The sequence below is a fragment of the Protopterus annectens genome, chromosome 13.part0 (assembly GCF_019279795.1).
Source record: "Protopterus annectens isolate FY-2018-M chromosome 13.part0, PAN1.0, whole genome shotgun sequence".
Lineage (NCBI taxonomy): Eukaryota > Metazoa > Chordata > Ceratodontiformes > Protopteridae > Protopterus > Protopterus annectens.
The window spans coordinates 130,420,174-130,439,914 of NC_056747.1; the positions used below are offsets into that span (position 1 = coordinate 130,420,174).

The window sequence follows — 19,741 nt, forward strand, 5'->3', positions numbered from 1 at the left end:
TCCTTCAGAAAATGCTTGCTAATCATATAAGAAATATTTAAAATCTTTTCCTGATTTTGGATCTTAGATTCTTGAGCTACGAAGTTAAGAGTGCAAAGTGGCGCTGAAGTAGGTGGCACTGTATGGTTCTGAGAGCAGCGAGCTGAGATACATTTCTGGGCCATTATTTATCTATTTCTTCATTCACGTGATCTGAAGTAGATATCTCGGGTATATAGTAGCACACGTGGCTGTAGTTGGTCACATCAGACTGTGTGTATACACACTCATATGCAGAGTCATTTGCCACAACTGTACATAATTTTGCCTCATATCTGTGGTCTGTTCCTCAAAACATATGGTTTTCTAGCAAAGTTTTGTGGACTGCAATCACTAAATAATGACAAACATGAGTTTCAAACTTCATATACATTATAAAATGGTTGCTATTGCACAACCTGTTTTACTGGCAACTTTCTAAGTATATAAGAGCAATTATTTAAAATGTGTTCCTGATTTTGGGTTTTTGTCTCCGATCCTTGAGCAAGACAGGGGAGAGGCTTGCACTATATGATTCTAATAGCAGCAAGATAATATACATTTCTGGGCCATTATTTAATTATTCACTTGATTTCAATCAGATATCTGAGATGTACAGTCTTAAAAGTGGCTGAAATTGGCCATATCTGTGTTTGTATCTGTGTGAGTATGTGCAAAGGACATAATTCTTAACTGTCCCTGATTTTTGCCACATATTTATGGACTGTTTCACTTATGTGTGGATCACAGTCACTAAATCATGGCAAATATTAGTTTCAGACTTCATATTCTTTAGAAAATGCTTGCTAATGCAAAACCATTTATAGTAGTGACCTAAGTATATAAGGACAATATTTAAAATCTCTTCCTGATTTTGGATCTTTGTCACTGTTTCTTGATCTAAGAGGCTGAGAGTGCAGAGAGGAGATGTAATGGGCTGCACTGTGTGGCTCTTGCAGCTCCAAGATAAGATATATGTGCGAGATGTTATCTGCATATGTAGTCACTCACCTGATATCAAGCTATCTCTGAGGTGTACAGTTATACAAATGATTGTAACTGACAGTTGTATGTATGCTTGTGTATCTGCATAAATATTTGGTTTCTGCATCCCAGAGTAGTTATGGCGTAAAGAAAGGAATCACTGCTTTTTGAGGTACAATTCTTGGTTTCTTTGTTTTGCTGACCCTTCGCTGTGTGTTTATTATCTGGTGGTGGATAAGCTAGACAACATGAAGTCTGTGAGTTTAAAGTTATTTTTTTTGCTCTGAATACATTTTTAATGTATGCCTCTTATCACATGACTTCCCCAGGCAGTGCTCCTGGTCTGCTCCTAAAAAAGGACACTTACATCCTGTGGGCTGCCCAACGACTTGTTGTCTTTAATCTCTGCACCCCCTCACATAACCACTAATTAGTGCTTCATTAGATGCTGTTTGACTGTGAATGCCAGCATGTCTCTTGTAATATAATGGCTTGACAGATGTATATTCAATAAATACGTGTTTTAAGGGAAGAGGGGTTTACTATTACTCATGCTAATAAGTTTGTTTTAATGTTAGAGTCTTGTATTGTTTAGCAAATGGTGGTCAATGTTTTTGCTTCAAAATTTGAAATAAACATTTTAAATTAAATCCAAATTTATGTGATCATTATTCAAGTAAAGAAGAAAATAAATGCACACTGTCAGGTTTGAACAGCTTTAGGGTAACTGGAGGAGATGGCCACGTAATGGGAAATTGGTTTGGCTAGGAGATGGCCAGGTCCATTACCCTGCCAGGGCCACATTTGGCCATGACCTGTCTCTGCTACTGTCTCATTGTTTATCTATAGTATCACAGTAATTTTTGTAAGCAAAATGAAGGTAATATACAGTGGCAAAGCAAATGATTTCAAAAAGGGGGGGGGGGGTCCCTGTAATGGTATATGCATGTCATGCACTCATACTGTAGGTGACACAATCATTCTGTAGACTTGATGTCAAGCCTGTTTTATGACTAATTACTTAACCATTCAGTTTATGATACTTTCTAGAAGTATCATACCTGATTGTCTTCTTTTGGTCAAGGAGGATCCATGTTGTTTGTTCAGATATTAAGAGCACCACCAGGTTCTTTATGCAACGAAAAGTACAAAATGCTGGAAATTAACTAGTTTTCTTAAATAATATGTAACTTTTATTTACAAACACAAAGGTAATTTTCTATATGACTTGACTATGATTATGTTTCTGTTTTTCTCAGTTTTGCGATAAATCAGTGTGCGTGAAATATGGTTTTGAAAAATGTGACTGTAGCAGTACATCAATGGAAGGAAAGTGTCAGCTGTGCTGTCAAGTGCCAGGTATGCTATGCAGTTATGCTACAAATGATTAGTTACATTATTTTATTAACTTGTTCGGGCCCACTGTTTCTCTCATGTCATTGATTGCATGGGGTGAGCTCAAGCCAGTAATTGGAAATCTAAATGCTTACACTTTGCAGGTTGTTTGCAAATGGAGATCACAGATCCAAGTACAGATGTACTGACCACTGCATTCTGCTGTTCTTGAAAGACAAATGGCTCTATCACTTTCTGACTGCTGTCAAGATCTTTGCCATATTCTAATATTACCTGTTGCAGTAATACTGGCTACAGTACATGGACATTATACAACTTTGTTACAATTCTGAACGTAAACAACATACTTGAAAAAAACCCATACAGAGAGTTGAAGATTACAAACAAGACAAGCATCATCAGATAAATATTCAGAGGAAATTATCTCGACCAGGTTATTTTGTCTTATAACCCAGAGTAGGGCGAAAGTGGAGTACATGGTAGAATTAAGGTGTTATGATAGGAGAAATCGGAAACAAATGTTCCAGTTATTCAAACAAAACATGCTGTTTCACTGCAAGGAGCATGCATCCATTTATCCATCAGTCTATCCATTACCCATTCTTCTGTTCTATCATCCATCAGAGTGAAAGGACCGACCTCTGCTGCTCCTAGCTCAAACAGGGCACTATCCACACAGTTAGTCCACTGATAATCCACCAACTGATAAACGTAGTGAAACACTGTTGGAAAAAACTGTTTTATTCCACAAAGGCACAACTGCTACCAGCACACGTAGTACAAATATAAACGAATTGAACAGGTTTAGCGCTTTCATCTGTCCGTAACAGACTTCCTCAGAACCAACAAATGACAGGAATAATTCAACTTATATACTAATTTTGGCGCCAAATCTATCAAATTAATCAAAAACACTTCATTGTACTTACAATATATACATTATAATGTTTTAAATTGTTTTTAAAAATGTTTATAAAACTTATTTAAAACTTCTATTAAAAACCAATTGTTTAACAAGTAGGTATTCTATGAATATAAACTGCTTAAAATAATTACAAATATAAATATATATATATATATAATGCATATCTATTGTGTAATACCCTTAACAAAAATAAAAATAAAAATAATAGTTATCTCACTAAATTTCTACTTAAATGTTTTGCTATGTAAATAATTTGCTGCATAAATAAGATTATTTTCAACAATAATCCTTACTAAAATTACTCCCCTAATATGAGAAATGGTTTTAAACTAATGTACTCATCCAGTCCGGGATATGTAGTGGCATCAAAACAAATTTGCCATTTACTTTCCATGGCACCTAACCTAGCTTTCCAATTGCCACTACCTATAGATCTATCTACTAGTTCCAGGATTGCAAACTTAAATGTGTGCTCTATACCTTTATCTTTGACATGTTTGCTGAGTGCATTCTTATCATCTCTCTTCTTAATTTTATAAATGTGTTCATATATACGGGTTTTTAATTTTCTCTCTGTTTTGCCTATGTAATATGCAGAACAGAATGAACACATAGCTAAATACACCACTCCCTGACTATTACAATTGCCTGCTCGAAATTTACATGTGCTTTTAATGACATTGTCTAATTTTACATATTTATCTTCATTAATATGTTTACATTGTGTACATGTACCACATCTTTTTGTACCCTTTCCAATATTGTCTTTTTTGTGTCTATGTTCACTACTTTCAACTATTCTCTTAAGATTTTTACCTGTTTTATATACTACTTTTGGGTGAAATCCTACTATATGTCCTATACTGTCCGTGTTGGACAATAATGTCCAATATCTATATAATATCTCCTTTACTAAGTTAGTATGCAAATTATACATAATCACACATACTCTTCTTTCAGATGTCATATTTATCCTGTTATTGAATCCTTCATATCCTAATAGTGGGCGATATTTCTTTCCCCATTGTAGTTTGACATATTGGACCACATCATCTAACATATTTTTAGGGTAGCCTCTTTTCGTAAATAATTCATGTATATATTCTAGTTCTTCAGTCATCAACTCTATTGTAGATGACATTCGGGCAGCTCTGACACATTGCCCTTTTACAACATCTTTGAAAATATGGGGAGGGTGGCAACTTCCAAAATGGATGTAATCATTGGAGTGTGTCTGTTTTCTAAATAATTTTGAAATAAACCCTACCCCACTATTACTTATATGTATGTCCAAGTATGCTATTCCCTTTTCTTCCACTGTGTGCGTAAATCTTAAAAACTCTGTAGTGCTATTAATATATTGAATGAAATCAGGTATGATTTCCTTTTTGCCTTTCCAAATAATGAATAAATCATCCAGAAACCGTGTGTATAGGGAGATATTTTTGTAATATTCACTGGGGAAGAGAAAGAGGTCCTCCCATTCCAACATGACTAAATTGGCATATATGGGTGCACATGATGCACCCATAGCCGTGCCTCTCGTCTGTCTAAACAGTTCGCCTTGGAACTCAATATAATTATGTTCTAATATGAGGCCCATCATGCTCAAAATAAGTTGGATTTTATCCCAAGTTAGGATAGAATATTTCCTCAAACTATTGCAAAAATATTCCAGCCCTGTATCTTTCGGAATACAGGAAAAATGATCTTTAACATCTATAGTGATAAACATGATGTCTTTTCCCCACACTTCTGGTGTTAACTTACTAAGAAAGTGCCAAGAATCCTTAATAAGATGTGGTACATTTGCATATATGTGTTTTGTCCACTGATCAATGGTTACACCCATATTAAATGTTTTGGACTTAGATCCTGAAATAATGGGTCTGAATGGGGGATTTTTCAAACACTTATGTATTTTAGGAATACATACTATTCTGGCCAACATCGGATACTCATTTCTAATGAAATTGTATATTTCTTCATTAATTCTGTTGTCTAAAAGGTATTCTTCTAGGACCAGATCTATGCGTCTATGTCCAATATTTACTTGGTTAACAGAGATCTCCTCATAATTCCCTGAGTTGAATAATATGTCTTGTACCACACTGTTGTATTCAGCCTTGTCGTATAAAATAATCCCACCTCCCTTATCGGGTTTCATAATTCTAGTGTCTTTATTACATATAACATCTTCTAATGTTTTTCTTTCTTCATTTGTCAAGTTGTCTTTCAACTTCTTATCTGAAATGTTCTGCTTCCTAGTATTTTTATATAATTCATACACTTCTTTACACACCACTTGTTCATATGTTGCAACCTGCGGATTAGGTGGTGGAATAAAAGTGCTTCTTTTGACTAACTTATTGACCTTTTCCTTTTGCCCATCAGTGTTGTTCTTAAAAAATATTGCCAAATTCAATCTACGGCAATATAATTTGATCTCTTTAATGGTATCAAATAAGTTAAAGCCAACACTTGGGATATATTTCATACCTTTACTAAAGAGAGTAAAAAAACTTTGTGTAATCTCAGTTTCGGTGTAATTATATACCTTAAATCCATTATGATTGTATATCCTTGGTCTACCTTCATCATTTGAATCACCATCTCTCTTTGCTAAATGTGCATGTACAATGTCAATGTTCGCAATTTCCATATTATTCATCTCTGCATCCTTCTCCTTATTTTCTATTGTATGTCCACAACTCCTGTTTAGAACCTTTTCTGGTATTTCATAGGTGAAAATTTTCATCCTCTTCTTGTCTAATATTTTTATTGTATTTACCTCTCCCTGTATTATGTTCCACACGGCTTTGAGGCCAAATATAAGTCCTCCCTGTCCGGTATAGATCCATGTCTCTCTCTATCTTATGCATCCTTCTGTTATACACACTTCTAACTCTATTGCTAGCTATCTGAAATTGTTTTGAATACAGTTCCTGCCAGTCTTCAAACTCAATATCACGTATGATTTCCTCATTTAAAACTTCTAGTTCATTTAAAACAATCGCTATCTTTTCGTCATTGTAATTCATTATAATTTTCATATACATATGACCAAAAGTATCGGACAACTTATTAAACTCCTGAATCATTGTATTGTTGTAATCTATGCCTAAAGGGAGTTTAAAAAAGCGTAACCCCTTAGGTACAATATGTTCATTAATACATTTCTCCAAATAAGCGTTGTCCAATTACGCACATTTTAAATGAATAAGTTTTTTACCTAAAGCAAAAATTTTAGCTTTCAAGCTGCTGTTTGTATTACTAGGCATATGTCTGCCATGTACTTTTCTAGCATCATTTCTTGTACAAAATTCAAAATCTTCAACTAAAAAGTCAGACATAACATTGGTTGACTTATTTCCCTTTCCCTTTTTGGAGCTCTGAAATATAGTGCTCTGTTTCGTATTAAATTTATTGCCCATTTTAGGGCTCGAGATATTATCTTTAAACACATCATATCACATATCATCCATCAGACCATCAATTATCCAATCATCTGGTCATCCATCATCTATACACTTTCTACACCATCTGCTCTGGTGAGCGTCTCAGTGCAGTTTTCCTCCTTCTTTTGTTAATCATATTTTCTGGAGACCTCTCTGTTTGTAGATATTCATGCCAAGTATGAAAGTTCACTGGTAAGTTATAAGTAATCAGCCTGTAGATCATTGTAAGCCTAGATAAAACCCCTCCTCCAAGCTCCTGTCAACCTCAAGGAAGACAATAGAAGATAGTCTGTGGAGAATTTGAGGATTCCTATCCAATTATCTAGGTTTACCTTGAAGGTAGTAAGGTTGCTAGTCTGCTGGACATGTAGTGAAAGATTGGTCCATAGGTGGAGGATATGGTGAGATATGAATCCATTACGGCAATGTGCCTTATTTTTCAGCTGATGAATGCACGGTATCTTTAACCAAGTATTTGAAGTACAGTTTGAAATATCCAACCCCTTTTGACCTCATATTCCATCACAGAGCATTGCTCAAAAGGCAAGACAAAGATCTTCATGGAGAGGCTGTAAGAGACTGGGTACAGAGACAGGACAGATAGTATGTCCTGAAACTAAGATTTTGAGGTCACTGATATTTTTAGTTATGAATCTCTGAGGTCTCTCAGGCTGAGTAATGTAACGGATCGAATGAGATATGAGGTGGAATTAAGACTTCTCTGGATCTAGTGGAGATGCCTAGAATTTAGATGAGTCAGAGAGAGAAGGTTTTCCAAACTAGTCCAGAGTCATGATGTTCAAATGAAAATGTGTTTTCAACAAGAGTGCCAACGTCCCTTACAACAGTGTCTGACTGGAAGGGTTGTGTTGTGTCACATATATGGTATGTGAAAATGTTTTCTTAACCAACATGAACTATACCACATTTTTTTACATTTCAGTTGAGACCATGGGGGGGGGCTGGCATAATGGTTAAGGTCTTAACTTCACTGATACAAGGTGCAGGATTTGATTCTGACCTCTGGTTGTTGGATAAGCTTCTAATCGTCTGCAGACCAATAGCTTACTGTTTACCTGTGACTCAACAAACTATTGTTCATGTACAAGCTATTAACATGGTCTAACCTATGATGGAGCAATTGTGAGTCAGTGGAAGATCAAATAACAGCCAGTTTACAGTCATCTGCAAACTTTGACAACCACAGACAAGTAGTGCGGGCCCAAAGGTCTAAGAAATAGATGCCAAATAAAAGAAGGCCCAACACTGAGCCCTACAGTACATCACCAGAAATGGCATTTGTGATTCTAACAGCAGGGGCTGCTCTATCAAACAACTAATTAACTGTCCACAGCACAATATAAGGATTCATATTCAGATTTACAAGTCTGTAAATAATGCCTGCTTAGGGGAAGTGTGAAAGGCCTTGGCTAGGTCCAGGTATGCTGTATGTAATACATAACTGCTATCCAGTGCTTTTCTTAGTATTTCAAATAATTTAATAGGATTAAATTCCTGTCTGTCCATAAACCTATCAAATCTGCCGGGCATTGTCTGTACTTGTACCATGTTGCTTAAGGCCTGGAATCCCTTACCTCTAGTCAACAGGTCAACAGTCCCATCCTTCAAAACCATCCTGATAGAGGTCCTAACCAAAAGCTGGCTCTGTTCTTGCTCAACACCATGATAAACAGTATCCCTAAAGTTGAACAGATATTCATACCTCACATCTCCTTACTCCCCCTTCTTTACTCACTTCCTTATTTCTATCAGTTTCTCAGCTCTGACTTTATTTCTAAATATACCATAAGCCTGCTTTTCTCTCACTTCATGTTCGTATTATACTAACTTACCTTTAATTTATCTATAAACTGGCTAAACTTTCTGTAACTGTTAAACCATTGTCACATAACTCGTATCTCCTCTTAACCAGTATTTTCATATTATGTCTAATTTGGTATAATTATTTAGACAGTATTTGTTTTTTTTTTGTATTATTTTAAAGACTGTAAAATTATTATTCATAAAATGTTTTGAAATACTTTGGAGCTTTCTTCCTGGGTCTCCGCTCCAAATGGATTCCTACCCAGTTGGACTTTCCTGGTAATCAAATGTTTTGACACAGCTGAATTGATGAAGATCCGTGGTTAAAAGTTTTTCAACGTCCAGTCCAATGAGATCTGAGCTAATTTGCTCCATAGCTGCATGTACCATGCTTGGTGATGCAGAAACATGTTTTTATATATATATATATATATATATATATATATATATATATATATATATATGTGTGTGTGTGTGCAGAAACATGTTTTTTATATATATATATATATATATATATATATATATATATATATGTGTGTGTGTGTGTGTGTGTGTGTATAGGGGAGGTGTGTAATTGTACCCCCCACAGAACTCTACTTTACTCCAATTATACAAATTGCATACTTTCTTTCTTTCTTTATTAGAGGAATGCTGAGGAGATACTGTGCCTCTCATACATCCTATTTATAGATGCAGAAGTAACCAGAATCGTGTGGTTACTGGGGAGGGGTGGTGACTCAGGGTCACACAGGTCTTACATGCAGAAATAGTAAAGTAAAGGTAAGCCCAAAGCCATCCCCAGCACTTACATGTCTACTTCTATATCAGCCACTATAAGCTCAGAGAAGAGACCACTCCCAAACAATCATATTGTACATTAATTCCCAGTGCACCCATCCCATACCAGTATGCCATTATACATAAAGGAATGTATCCAAATTATAACTCATTTCTATAAGACTTGTTATGTGGGGTATCATTCTATAACATTCTCTAGTTATAGACCTAGTGATAGAAGAATTGTTAGGTATGACACCCCCAAAAAAAGAAACACACTCTTCCTTAGGTATAAGAGTCAGACATGCTACAGTGGGACTAGTTTTGCAATTGTAAAACTTACCCAATTAATTATATTTCATTAACATTCATCTACATGGAATTATATAAATGGCATAGAGAACAAGTAATTGAAAACTCCCATAAGTGGTGCTTCCAAGTTTAGAACACTGCATCTGAATGTCTCTCACACTGAGTGCTACAATTTCATACCTTTCTGATATTCGTACTAGCATGTATAGCTGGTTGCTTACGTTTTAATCAGCAAATCCCCTTTGGAATGCCAGTTCTTTATTGTTTTCTACATTCCTTCAGTTTGCTGTAAGTTTTACGCTGATTGGATCAGGGAAGGGGGATGGAGAATGTAACAAAAGGGTATGTTCAGAGGGTAGGTTTAGTGAATTTGTTTGCTAGGTCCCCTGCATATACAAATCTCAGTCAAGAACAAAGCCAGACTTGTATGAATTCCTCAGATAAAACCCAAGCATGCCAGTCACTCTCAAACACGTGATGCAGGGCCACGTGAGTATACATTCAGTTCAATGTTTTGAGGGTAGGGTGTCCAATCCTTCTCTCGTTTCATTAATCGATCTAGCTACATATTGAAATCTTCATATAATGGTTGATTCCCCCAGAACATTCCATTTAGCAAAAGCCTTATATGCTCTGTATTGTCTACTTATAGCAAATCACAGAGCTCAACTCAAAATACATTCATGTCCCCACAACACATCCAGATCTACTGTTGTGTTCATGCAAAACAGAAAATAAGGACCAAATCACCTAAGGAAGATAGTACGTTCATTTGCCAGGTGCAAAGAGAAGTGTTACAACTTTACTTTTCTAAAGGACAGGGCCACTACAGGAATTAAAGGATAGAGTCACCACAGGAATTAAAGGACACGGTCACTACAGGAGTACTTGTAGCTGTGGTAAGCAGCATTTGCATGTAAGTTTTGTACAATTATTACACTTTCCCTCTGCTAAACGTTAACTCTGTGCAAGATAGGTCCACTGTAACCTGATTTAAAAAGTAGGACCTCACTGCAAATCATTTACAAACAGTGTCTATGTCTTTTAGTATATGAGAAAGTAGCTTGGCAAAACAGTGGCATGAATATGACTACCACATTTCTGCCAAACTTCTGAAGTCAGTCTGTTTAGGTGAGATGCCCACAGTTGTGCAGTATGCAAATAATCGTAACTATAATCAAACAAAGCTCTGCAGGGTATTTGTCATTCACACATCATTAACTTCACTGCTGTACTATGATGTTGTATAAATACACATTTTCAGTAATGCCATTACATGCAGTCAAAATAAAAAACAGCATCACAGAATTTTTTTTAATCTTTTGAATTCAGATAGTAATCAGTGGCAAAATGGTTTTGCACATATTTTCATATTTGCAGATTTATGATTCATGAGAATACTTCTTACCACACACAGGAAAACATAAATCAAACACCAAACACTTGTTTTTGCTCAAATCAGACAGCAACTGCAAATGTAGGTACTCTGAATATGCTTAGACTCATTGCCCTGCAGGTTTTGTCAATTTCCCACAAAAAAAAAGAGACAGAATGTGAAAAAAGCCACCCAGGTTTCAGCAACCGGGGGGAGGGGTCCATCTGTGCTACTTGTAACCCAAGACTCGGAAGTGATTCATGACAGGGGACAACTTGACCCAGAGAGACTGAGCAGTACTTGGCATGCTATCTCCCCCATGGGATGAGGGGGCTGTAGAGGTTATAGATGCTGAGCAGCTTGGCTACCATGTAGTGGATGCTGGTGCCACAGTCCAGTAACTGACAACCACCATTCACAGGCTTTGGTGGATGTTTTTCACGGTTATTGCAGAAGCATGCTGTACCCTTTGCCAGAGAACAGTGCTCTTTACAGACTGCCAAAAAAGTGTGACAAACCACAATATCTTCATTCCTCATACCTTCCTGTTGCACCTGAAGAAGATTGATGGTCAAACATACCGTGAAAAGACATCAATGCAAAATAGGCGTATAAGGAAATAAAGAGGACTAGTGAGTGATGAGGGTCCAAGGTTAGCAAAGGTAACATGGCAGCACTTTTAGCAGGAAATAGAAAAATAAATAAGTTGCATCCAGCTAGGCCATGCTTTACACAAATCTCAAAATGCATAGATAATCTTATTTTGTTACCATTTTAAGGCACCAATGTGCTTTCTGACTATACGGCTGTTTCTTTTGTCTGTGAAACTTATATTTAGATTTTTTTTCTTTCATAGTTACTTGAAGAAAGCAATTCATATTTGCTTTAGTAGAGCACAAAGCAACTTGTTTTCTTGCTTTCCTTTGAAGAAAATTGTGGCTGGATTCATATAGATATAGCATTTTGTGCAATACAAGCAATACAAATTGGAGTGGGTAACAGTGGTATGTGGAAACGGTGTGTGGTTCTGCAGTGGACAGAATAGCACAGTATGCAGCATATTATAATGAGCACATGCTAGCATGGAAATGAGGAATCCCATGCATCACAGATTACTGCAAATGATAACACCCAAACTAGAGGGCCTATACAGAAGCATATAAAATGAGTGTGCAGCACCATAGTACAGACCCAATGCAAACACCAAGATTTGTGATGTACATGATAGGAGTGATGCTGGGAGTAACAGTAGCAAAGCAGCAGCATGTGTTAGTACCACCACTGCACATAGTACCTACAGTGCTGTACACTGATGCCAATGGAGGAGGTACAAGTAGCGCCTGTTATACCGTCACCTGACAGACCAGCAGATTGTGGAACATTGCAGACTGAGTAGGGATCCTGTAAGGGTCCTAGTTGAAGTGAATTGCCCACAAGCAGATTGGGAATGCATGTACTACCCATTCCTGTGTATACCAAGGTATGTGCATCCTTAACCATCTTAGCTAGAAGAACCTTCCAGCAACCTAGAAGGGACACTTAAGGGGTATCACAGGCATGAAACTCATGAATCCTAAACCACTTCCACAACATTGTGCAGCAGCATGTGGAGGATCATATCTAGTTAACCAGGATGCAGAGGAGAGATATGGCATCATGTAGGCATTTGACAACATAGCCCGTTTTCCTGAGGTCCTTGGAACTATGGATTATCTTTAATGTATCTATGCACTACACTGGTGTTTGACATGATTCACACACACTGGGCTCATGTTCAGCCTATACAAAAGACTGCTGCAAGGAGCAGGCTGCTTGTAATATGTGCTTTGTTGTGTGTTACAGATGACACTGGCTATGCTCTAAACTCATGCTTGATGACACCTGACCATACAGGAAATGGCTTATAATACAGCCAATGAACAAATATAAAAAAAAATATATATATATATATATATATATATATATATATATATATAGTAGAGCATGTGTTTAGTTATCTGAAAGGATGCTTCAGCTGTCTAAATGCCTCAGAAGGGGCATTGATGTACAATCCAGGTATCCGCAGCAACATTGTACACTGACATATCGTATAACATGGCACACACTACAAACAAACACACAGAGCACTAGGTTAGCACCTTGGCAAGCCCTTCCATACCAGCTGAACCAGCAACAGAGGGGCAGGGTGGACAGTCATGGGAGGAATATACATCATCAGTACCATATATGAGACATAGATGAGTACAATACATTGCAGCACTGGCAAAGAGGCAGTGTTTGTGTTTGATCCACAGCTACACAGCTATTGATGATGACATAGGTGCATTTTGCATGAGACATGACAATCATACATAGATTAGACTGGAACAGGCACAGTCATCATCATCATCACTTGCATAATTGTGAGGAAGCACATTGATAGGGATAGGGTCATGGGAGGTGAACATGGTATCCATATGTTCTGGGAAGTTGTGATAAGCCAGAAATCAGAGTGCTTTTGCAGTGTCCACTGAGTTGGCTTGCAGTAACAAGGTCTGATGTGGTTTATGGGTGGGAAAGTGTAGAACTATGGAACTGTGCATGTGCAGCCTGACGGGAAGTACCATCTGTTCATCCTGAGTACCACAGTCAATGACCTATTTGATACCCATAAGTGGGGGTGTTAGGCTGTGTATCCACAGGTAACAGGGGAGAGTAAAATTATGAAAATGTGCACATGTAGGGACAACATTTGCCACTTGTAACCTCAGCAGCATTGTGCCCTCTGTATGCCTATCTTCCATGTCACTAGGTAGTTGGTGCATGGCATTCTGCAAGGACAGAGCACAGTTAGCAGTCCATTTGAGCCTGAGTCACTCACTTGCAAATCTGCTCTTTAAGGTTGACAATCACAGTCATATCAGGGAACAAGCTGGAGTCCTGTCAGTGCCTAATCTCCCCCAAATCTGTCCCCTATGGCAGGGTATACACATCTCAGACGTGGTGCGCATTTTGGATGCTGTTTGCACTAGGGACCCAGGTAGAACCTGTGATGGATTCACAGGTAGAAGTTGCCTATCATGTCCTGGTAAGATCATGGGCTCAGCCTGTACATCTACAAGGACCGCTGTAATGGTGAATGTGGGCAACCCCCTCCTCCTGTGTTGTTGCAGACAATATCACTGTATCAACATATTGTGGCACTTGCATATTGTTGTCTTTATCAGCCACAGATACGCTGTTGAATTCACACTGTTTTGATTGTTGTGCTGGACCCACCACCATTAGCACTTGTAAAAGTAGGCATGCACACATGACACCATTGCCTGCTCACATACATATGTCCCAATAATCTCATGTGAGATACATCTTACTAGTTATTAAAATACATCTGTACATTGAGAGACATACAGTGCTATACAGCTGCAGAACAAGGGTGCTTAGAAGGACAGATATGCAGGTGGGCATTTCTAGCATACAATAGAGTGTCTTATATTGTAATTGACAGACCCTACTATGCTAGTGATTCCCCTACTGACATATGGGTGGTTGGTCACGGTCCTGCTCCCATATCTAATCCTTCTCCAAGTATGTATGACAAGCCACTCTACCTGACTGCCAAGTGACAACAAAATTTCAGCATCTTCAGTGATGCATTTCAATGGTGATGGACCTTATTGCTATGCCCAATGTCTTTTCCTGTGCATGGAGTATCATATCACTGACTCTTAACTACACCTGTTGCAGAGACATATTATAGACACTCCCAACATTCATGTGCTGCACCAGTCTCTACCAAATCTGGTCCCACTAATGGTTATTTATAGCACCTTTACCCAGGAGACACATGCCATGTATGCAGATGGTTTGCAGTAGCACCTCACTCTCCTGTATAGTAAACTTTTCCAGACATTACCCCTTGAAGTGGTCAGGCCAGTACCAGTAGACTTGTGAGACAGAGACATGATGAAGGTACATGTGGTATGCTGGGGGATGGCTACTGCCCCTCCACCCTCATTATGCACATGATTAGTGTTTGAAGTTAGTGCTATGCACAGCATGTCCCCCATTTATGTACTGTAGCCATGCTTCAACATGTGGTCCTGGAACTGATGTACATTGCAGCATGTCCTCAAGGCTTCTAAAGTAGACAGTTTCTGCCATTCGCCTATTGCTCTTGAGTGTGCAGTGCCATGTCAGTGCCCTGGATTCCCAGCTGTACATACGACAGGACATGTGCCACACTGTCAATGGCAACCACCATCAGGGTTATCATTCTTGCAGAGGTGCTTCACCAGACTGGAATCCTTCCTTAACTGTCTGAAGCATCAAGTCTACTGATGTTCCTCCTTTTAACAATTGTATGGTGCTTAGTGTTGCCACATAAAAATCTTGCAAATGCTTTATACTTCATTAACAATATCCAATTAGTTAGGAGGCTACACTAATGAAGCCAGTCAACTCCACTGTCTGTAAATAATTGTCAGTGCACGATCCAAACATGCTGGCATTAGGAATGCATGTCATAGTGACCATGAATCATGTGATATGTATGCATTTATATACGGCTTATGTACACCTGCAGCACCACAGTGCAGCGCTGTGGTCATGTTTTAGTGCCACAGTGCAATGCTAGATTGTATGACATGTGATTCATAGGCATGTCTGCATGCACACGGAACTACCATTTGACTCCTTGTGTGGACCTGAATAGGCTACTTCAAGCTTGAGAGAATGCAGGGCTCCAGTATGGTTTGCCAGGAAGAGCAATATTTTCTTATTCTTCCTGCTCAGGAACTTTAGGGAGCTCCAGCTGTGCAGTTATGATGTTCCATTGTGGAAGACAAATCCCTGGTATGAGTTTGCTGAGATAGTGAGTACTGCCACTGTCATTGCCCATTCTAGGGAGTGCTGCCCCTGTCATCACCCATTCTAGTGAGTGCTGCCAAAATCAACACGGTGATGTAAGGTGGTGCAACCCTGACTTGCTTTGCCTTTGGGAGACACAGGTTCAGGAGACGGAGCTTGAAATACACCTTTTTCTTTTCAGTATCACTCACTTCTACTATCTTAACTGTTGTACATGTAAAATGTATAGCACACATTTTATTTATTTATTTATTTATGTATTTGATGTTTGTTAACTGGGATAGTCCGACTGGGTAACAAGACTGATTTTCAGTGGAGGCCTGGAGAGAAAAGCTCCACAATTTTAGAAGAATACTTCAAAAGAGACCACAGCTCTCTCTGTTCTGAGTCAGGCAGAATTTTTCCCGCCCTCCCACCCATTTAAGTTGTCTTGTTAAATACCACTGTCTTTCTAGTTGCCCGCCTCTTATGTTAATCTGACCATATATCTCATTTCTCTCTACTTTCACTGGCTTATGTGAGTAATCACAAAACCATCACTTTTGAAATCCCACCCCTTCAATTATTTAAATTTATTGGCCATCCTACAGTATTTCATAGTACCAAAATACAAAAGTAACCACCCCTTTCAGTCCATCTTGCTGTTTTAAAAATAGTAACTCTCCACTAAACCTTAACTTTTTAAACAGGTAAAACTCAAGTTACCTACTTTCATATCTAACTTCTCTAGTGCACACTGCAGAGTGCATTCTTTTCAATCTACCTTTAAGCATCCCTGTTACTAGCACTTTCTCTAATACCTAAAAGTTCATCTCTACTTGACTCTGCAGACTTTTCTCTATCTGTTAAACCTAGCACTGCTCCTACAGTACTTGTTACCTTGATACGGCACCCTTATAGCTAGCACCCCAAAAGGCAAACCCCATTTCTCGGTCACCCACGTCCCCGAATCTCTTTTAAAGTTTTTGTCTAGTCCTTCTAGCATGTCGAGGATCAGTTGCTAGTGTCCTCTCCTGCTCAGCTGGTGAACCTGAATATTGAGGCAATGTTACAATTGCCTCATGTACACAGACAACCCTCTCCTCCTCCCACAAAACACAAATACATGAGAGATGCAACTATACCAAACTGGAGGCTGAGCTCTCAACATAGGACTGGCAAGACCAGTCAGGAGGAGAAGGTTACCACACACACTATAGACCCAGTCTCACATAGTACCATCACAACCTCAAATCATACACATAAACACACAAAGACATACTCGGGTCTGATCAAAATCTACCAAAACAGCAGAGGCCACCAAAGCAGACACCCAAACAACCACCACCTCAGAACACAACACCTGCAACACATAGACCTCACAGTCAGAGTGTCAAACAGTCACAGCCCTTAAGGCCAAACACAATGCCAGACACACTAGTCATTGGTGACTCCATAGTCAGACACACTGACGTCCCGCCACCAGACTGAGTAAGGAGAAGGTCACAGTAAGCTGCCTGTCGCTAGAATCCGCCACATAACGCAAGCACTCAGGTCTCTCAACAGCAGGTACAAATACGACTCAGTCATTGTCCACGCTGGTGTAAACGACCTGAGACGTACCTCCTTGGACTACATGAAAAGAGACATTGAGGAGCTCTCTGATTATGTAGCCCAGGCAGGTATGACCCTGACCTTGAGCAGTATCCTACCTTCACCAAGAATGATGCCACAATACAGAGATAAGATGATCAGCTTTAACAATTGGCTTAAACTCTGGTGTCATTCAAAGGGGATCCAATGTCTGTCCGCCTGGGATGACATGCTGGACAAGCCACGCTGTCGCAAGGGACGGCTTGCACCTGTCACCCTGGGATTCCGGATATTGGCAAAGGCTCTGCCACCCCATAGTGCCTTTTTAGGCCAGGCTCAAATTCTAAACCTACCACCCTAGAACACAAAAAGGAAAAAACTAAGGGTAATGCTGCTCAATGCCAGAAGTCTAAATCTCAAAATGCACGCACTCGAGGCCCTTCTCAGTATGGAGAACATCGATGTCTGTGCAGTGACAGAAACCTGGTTCAAGGCTCCTGAGAGCACCCCAGCACTATCAGGTTTTACCTCTTATCATGCATCGCCCCAAAATCCGGACAATACCAAGAAAGGAGGGGGGTATCCATATTCATCAAGGACACCCACACCGCAAGACTGGTGGCAACGCACGATGCATCGGAGACCATCCAGGTGCAATTAACCATAGGCAAGACTGCTCTGCAAATTGTAGCATGTTACAGGCCACCCTCACAAACTCAGGGACCTCACATGGCCTTCCTGAAAACACTAGAGGGGATAAATGTATCACCAAACACCATCATACTAGGTGACTTCAATTACCCTAATATAGACTGGGAACACTACTCAAGCCCAAACACCCTAGCCCAAAAGTTCCTGGAATTCATAAACTCAAATGCCATGGAACAACTAGTCACCATCCCCACAAGAGGAGAAAACATACTTGATCTCATCATCACGATCATGGGAGCACAATGTTCAACACCGGAAGTATACCCCTCACTGGTGAGATCAGATCACAAACTAATCTCGCTGGAGGTCCTCATCCCACCCCCACCTGAAATAAAAAGACCACAGTAAAGAACTTCTGAAAGTCGACTTCACACTTCTAAAGACTAGTGTGGTCTCCTTTAAGGCCCCGAGCTGGCGGAAAACAGTACTCAAGCCGCTGAATCACTTACAAATGCCTTCTACCAGCACCTGCAGGACTGCATGGATAAGGCAATCCCAAGCAAAACAAAGACTCTTTGTACCAAAGGCAAGCGCCCAGTCTGGTGGACCCCAGCCATAAACAAACTCTACAACAAAAGGAGGAAGCTACTACAAGATAGAGCAAAATCCTTAAAAGGTAAGACACCCTTGATCACTATAAGTAAAAACTAAGAGCTCTCATAAAATCATCCAAAGCAAATTTTGAGAGAAAATAGCTAAAGACTCAAAAGACAATCATAAGGCCTTCTTTAGCTATGTTAGAAACCTGGGAGGAAACTCCCAGATATGCTCAGAACTAGTTCAAAATGATGTGAAGATTACTGATCCTACAGACATTGCCAACATACTGGCTGACAGGTTCAGTGCAAACTTCTCCCCCCCAAAAGGAGAGATATCTATACCAAGCGATTGCAGCCCCCCAAACATCTCCAACGCCCAAGTGAGAACTGCTCTCTCCAAAGCAAAAAACACAGCATCCATGGGACCTGATGGTGTCCCCGGCTGTGTGCTCCATGAACTCAATGAGGAATTAAACCCACAGCTAGGAAAGCTGTTTAATCATAGTCTTACCTCTGGATACGTACCAAGGGAGTGGCGCACTGCAACTGTGGTCCCACTTCACAAAGGTGGTGCCTCCACCAACCCTGGAAATTACCGGCCCATTAGCTTGATAAGCCTTATCTGCAAAGCCATGGAGAGGATCATAATGGACCTCATAAATAAAGACATAGGGAAATTGCAGACTTTGGATCCATCCCAGTTTGGCTTTGTCAAAGGCAGATCATGCCTTTTAAACTTGGTTGACTTTTTCGAAACAGTCACCAAAGCCATTGATGAGGGAAAGGCAGTCCATACAGCCTACCTCGATCTGGCGAAGGCCTTCGATACAATACCCCACTCGGGTATCATTGAAAAACTCATCAGCTTAAATGTTAACCCATACATCACAAGATGGGTTGCAAACTGGCTGAGTGACAGAACCCACAGGGTCAGAGTTCCTGGCGCCATGTCAGACTCAAAGCCTGTCACAAGTGGTGTACCACAGGGCTCAGTCCTGGGCCCACTCTTGTTTGGCATCTACTTTTCCAAGTACAAGCAAAC

At 39.4% G+C, this 19,741-nt stretch overlaps 1 protein-coding gene across 1 annotated transcript in view; it reads left to right on the plus strand.

Annotated features, from left to right (window-relative positions):
* Positions 1–19,741, plus strand: part of LOC122817653 (disintegrin and metalloproteinase domain-containing protein 10-like) — a 1,242,151-nt gene that overhangs the window by 1,139,742 nt on the left and 82,668 nt on the right. The window contains exon 13 of the mRNA XM_044090715.1: positions 2,262–2,361. Coding sequence (XP_043946650.1) covers positions 2,262–2,361 — 100 coding nt within the window. The remainder of the gene's footprint in view (positions 1–2,261; positions 2,362–19,741) is intronic.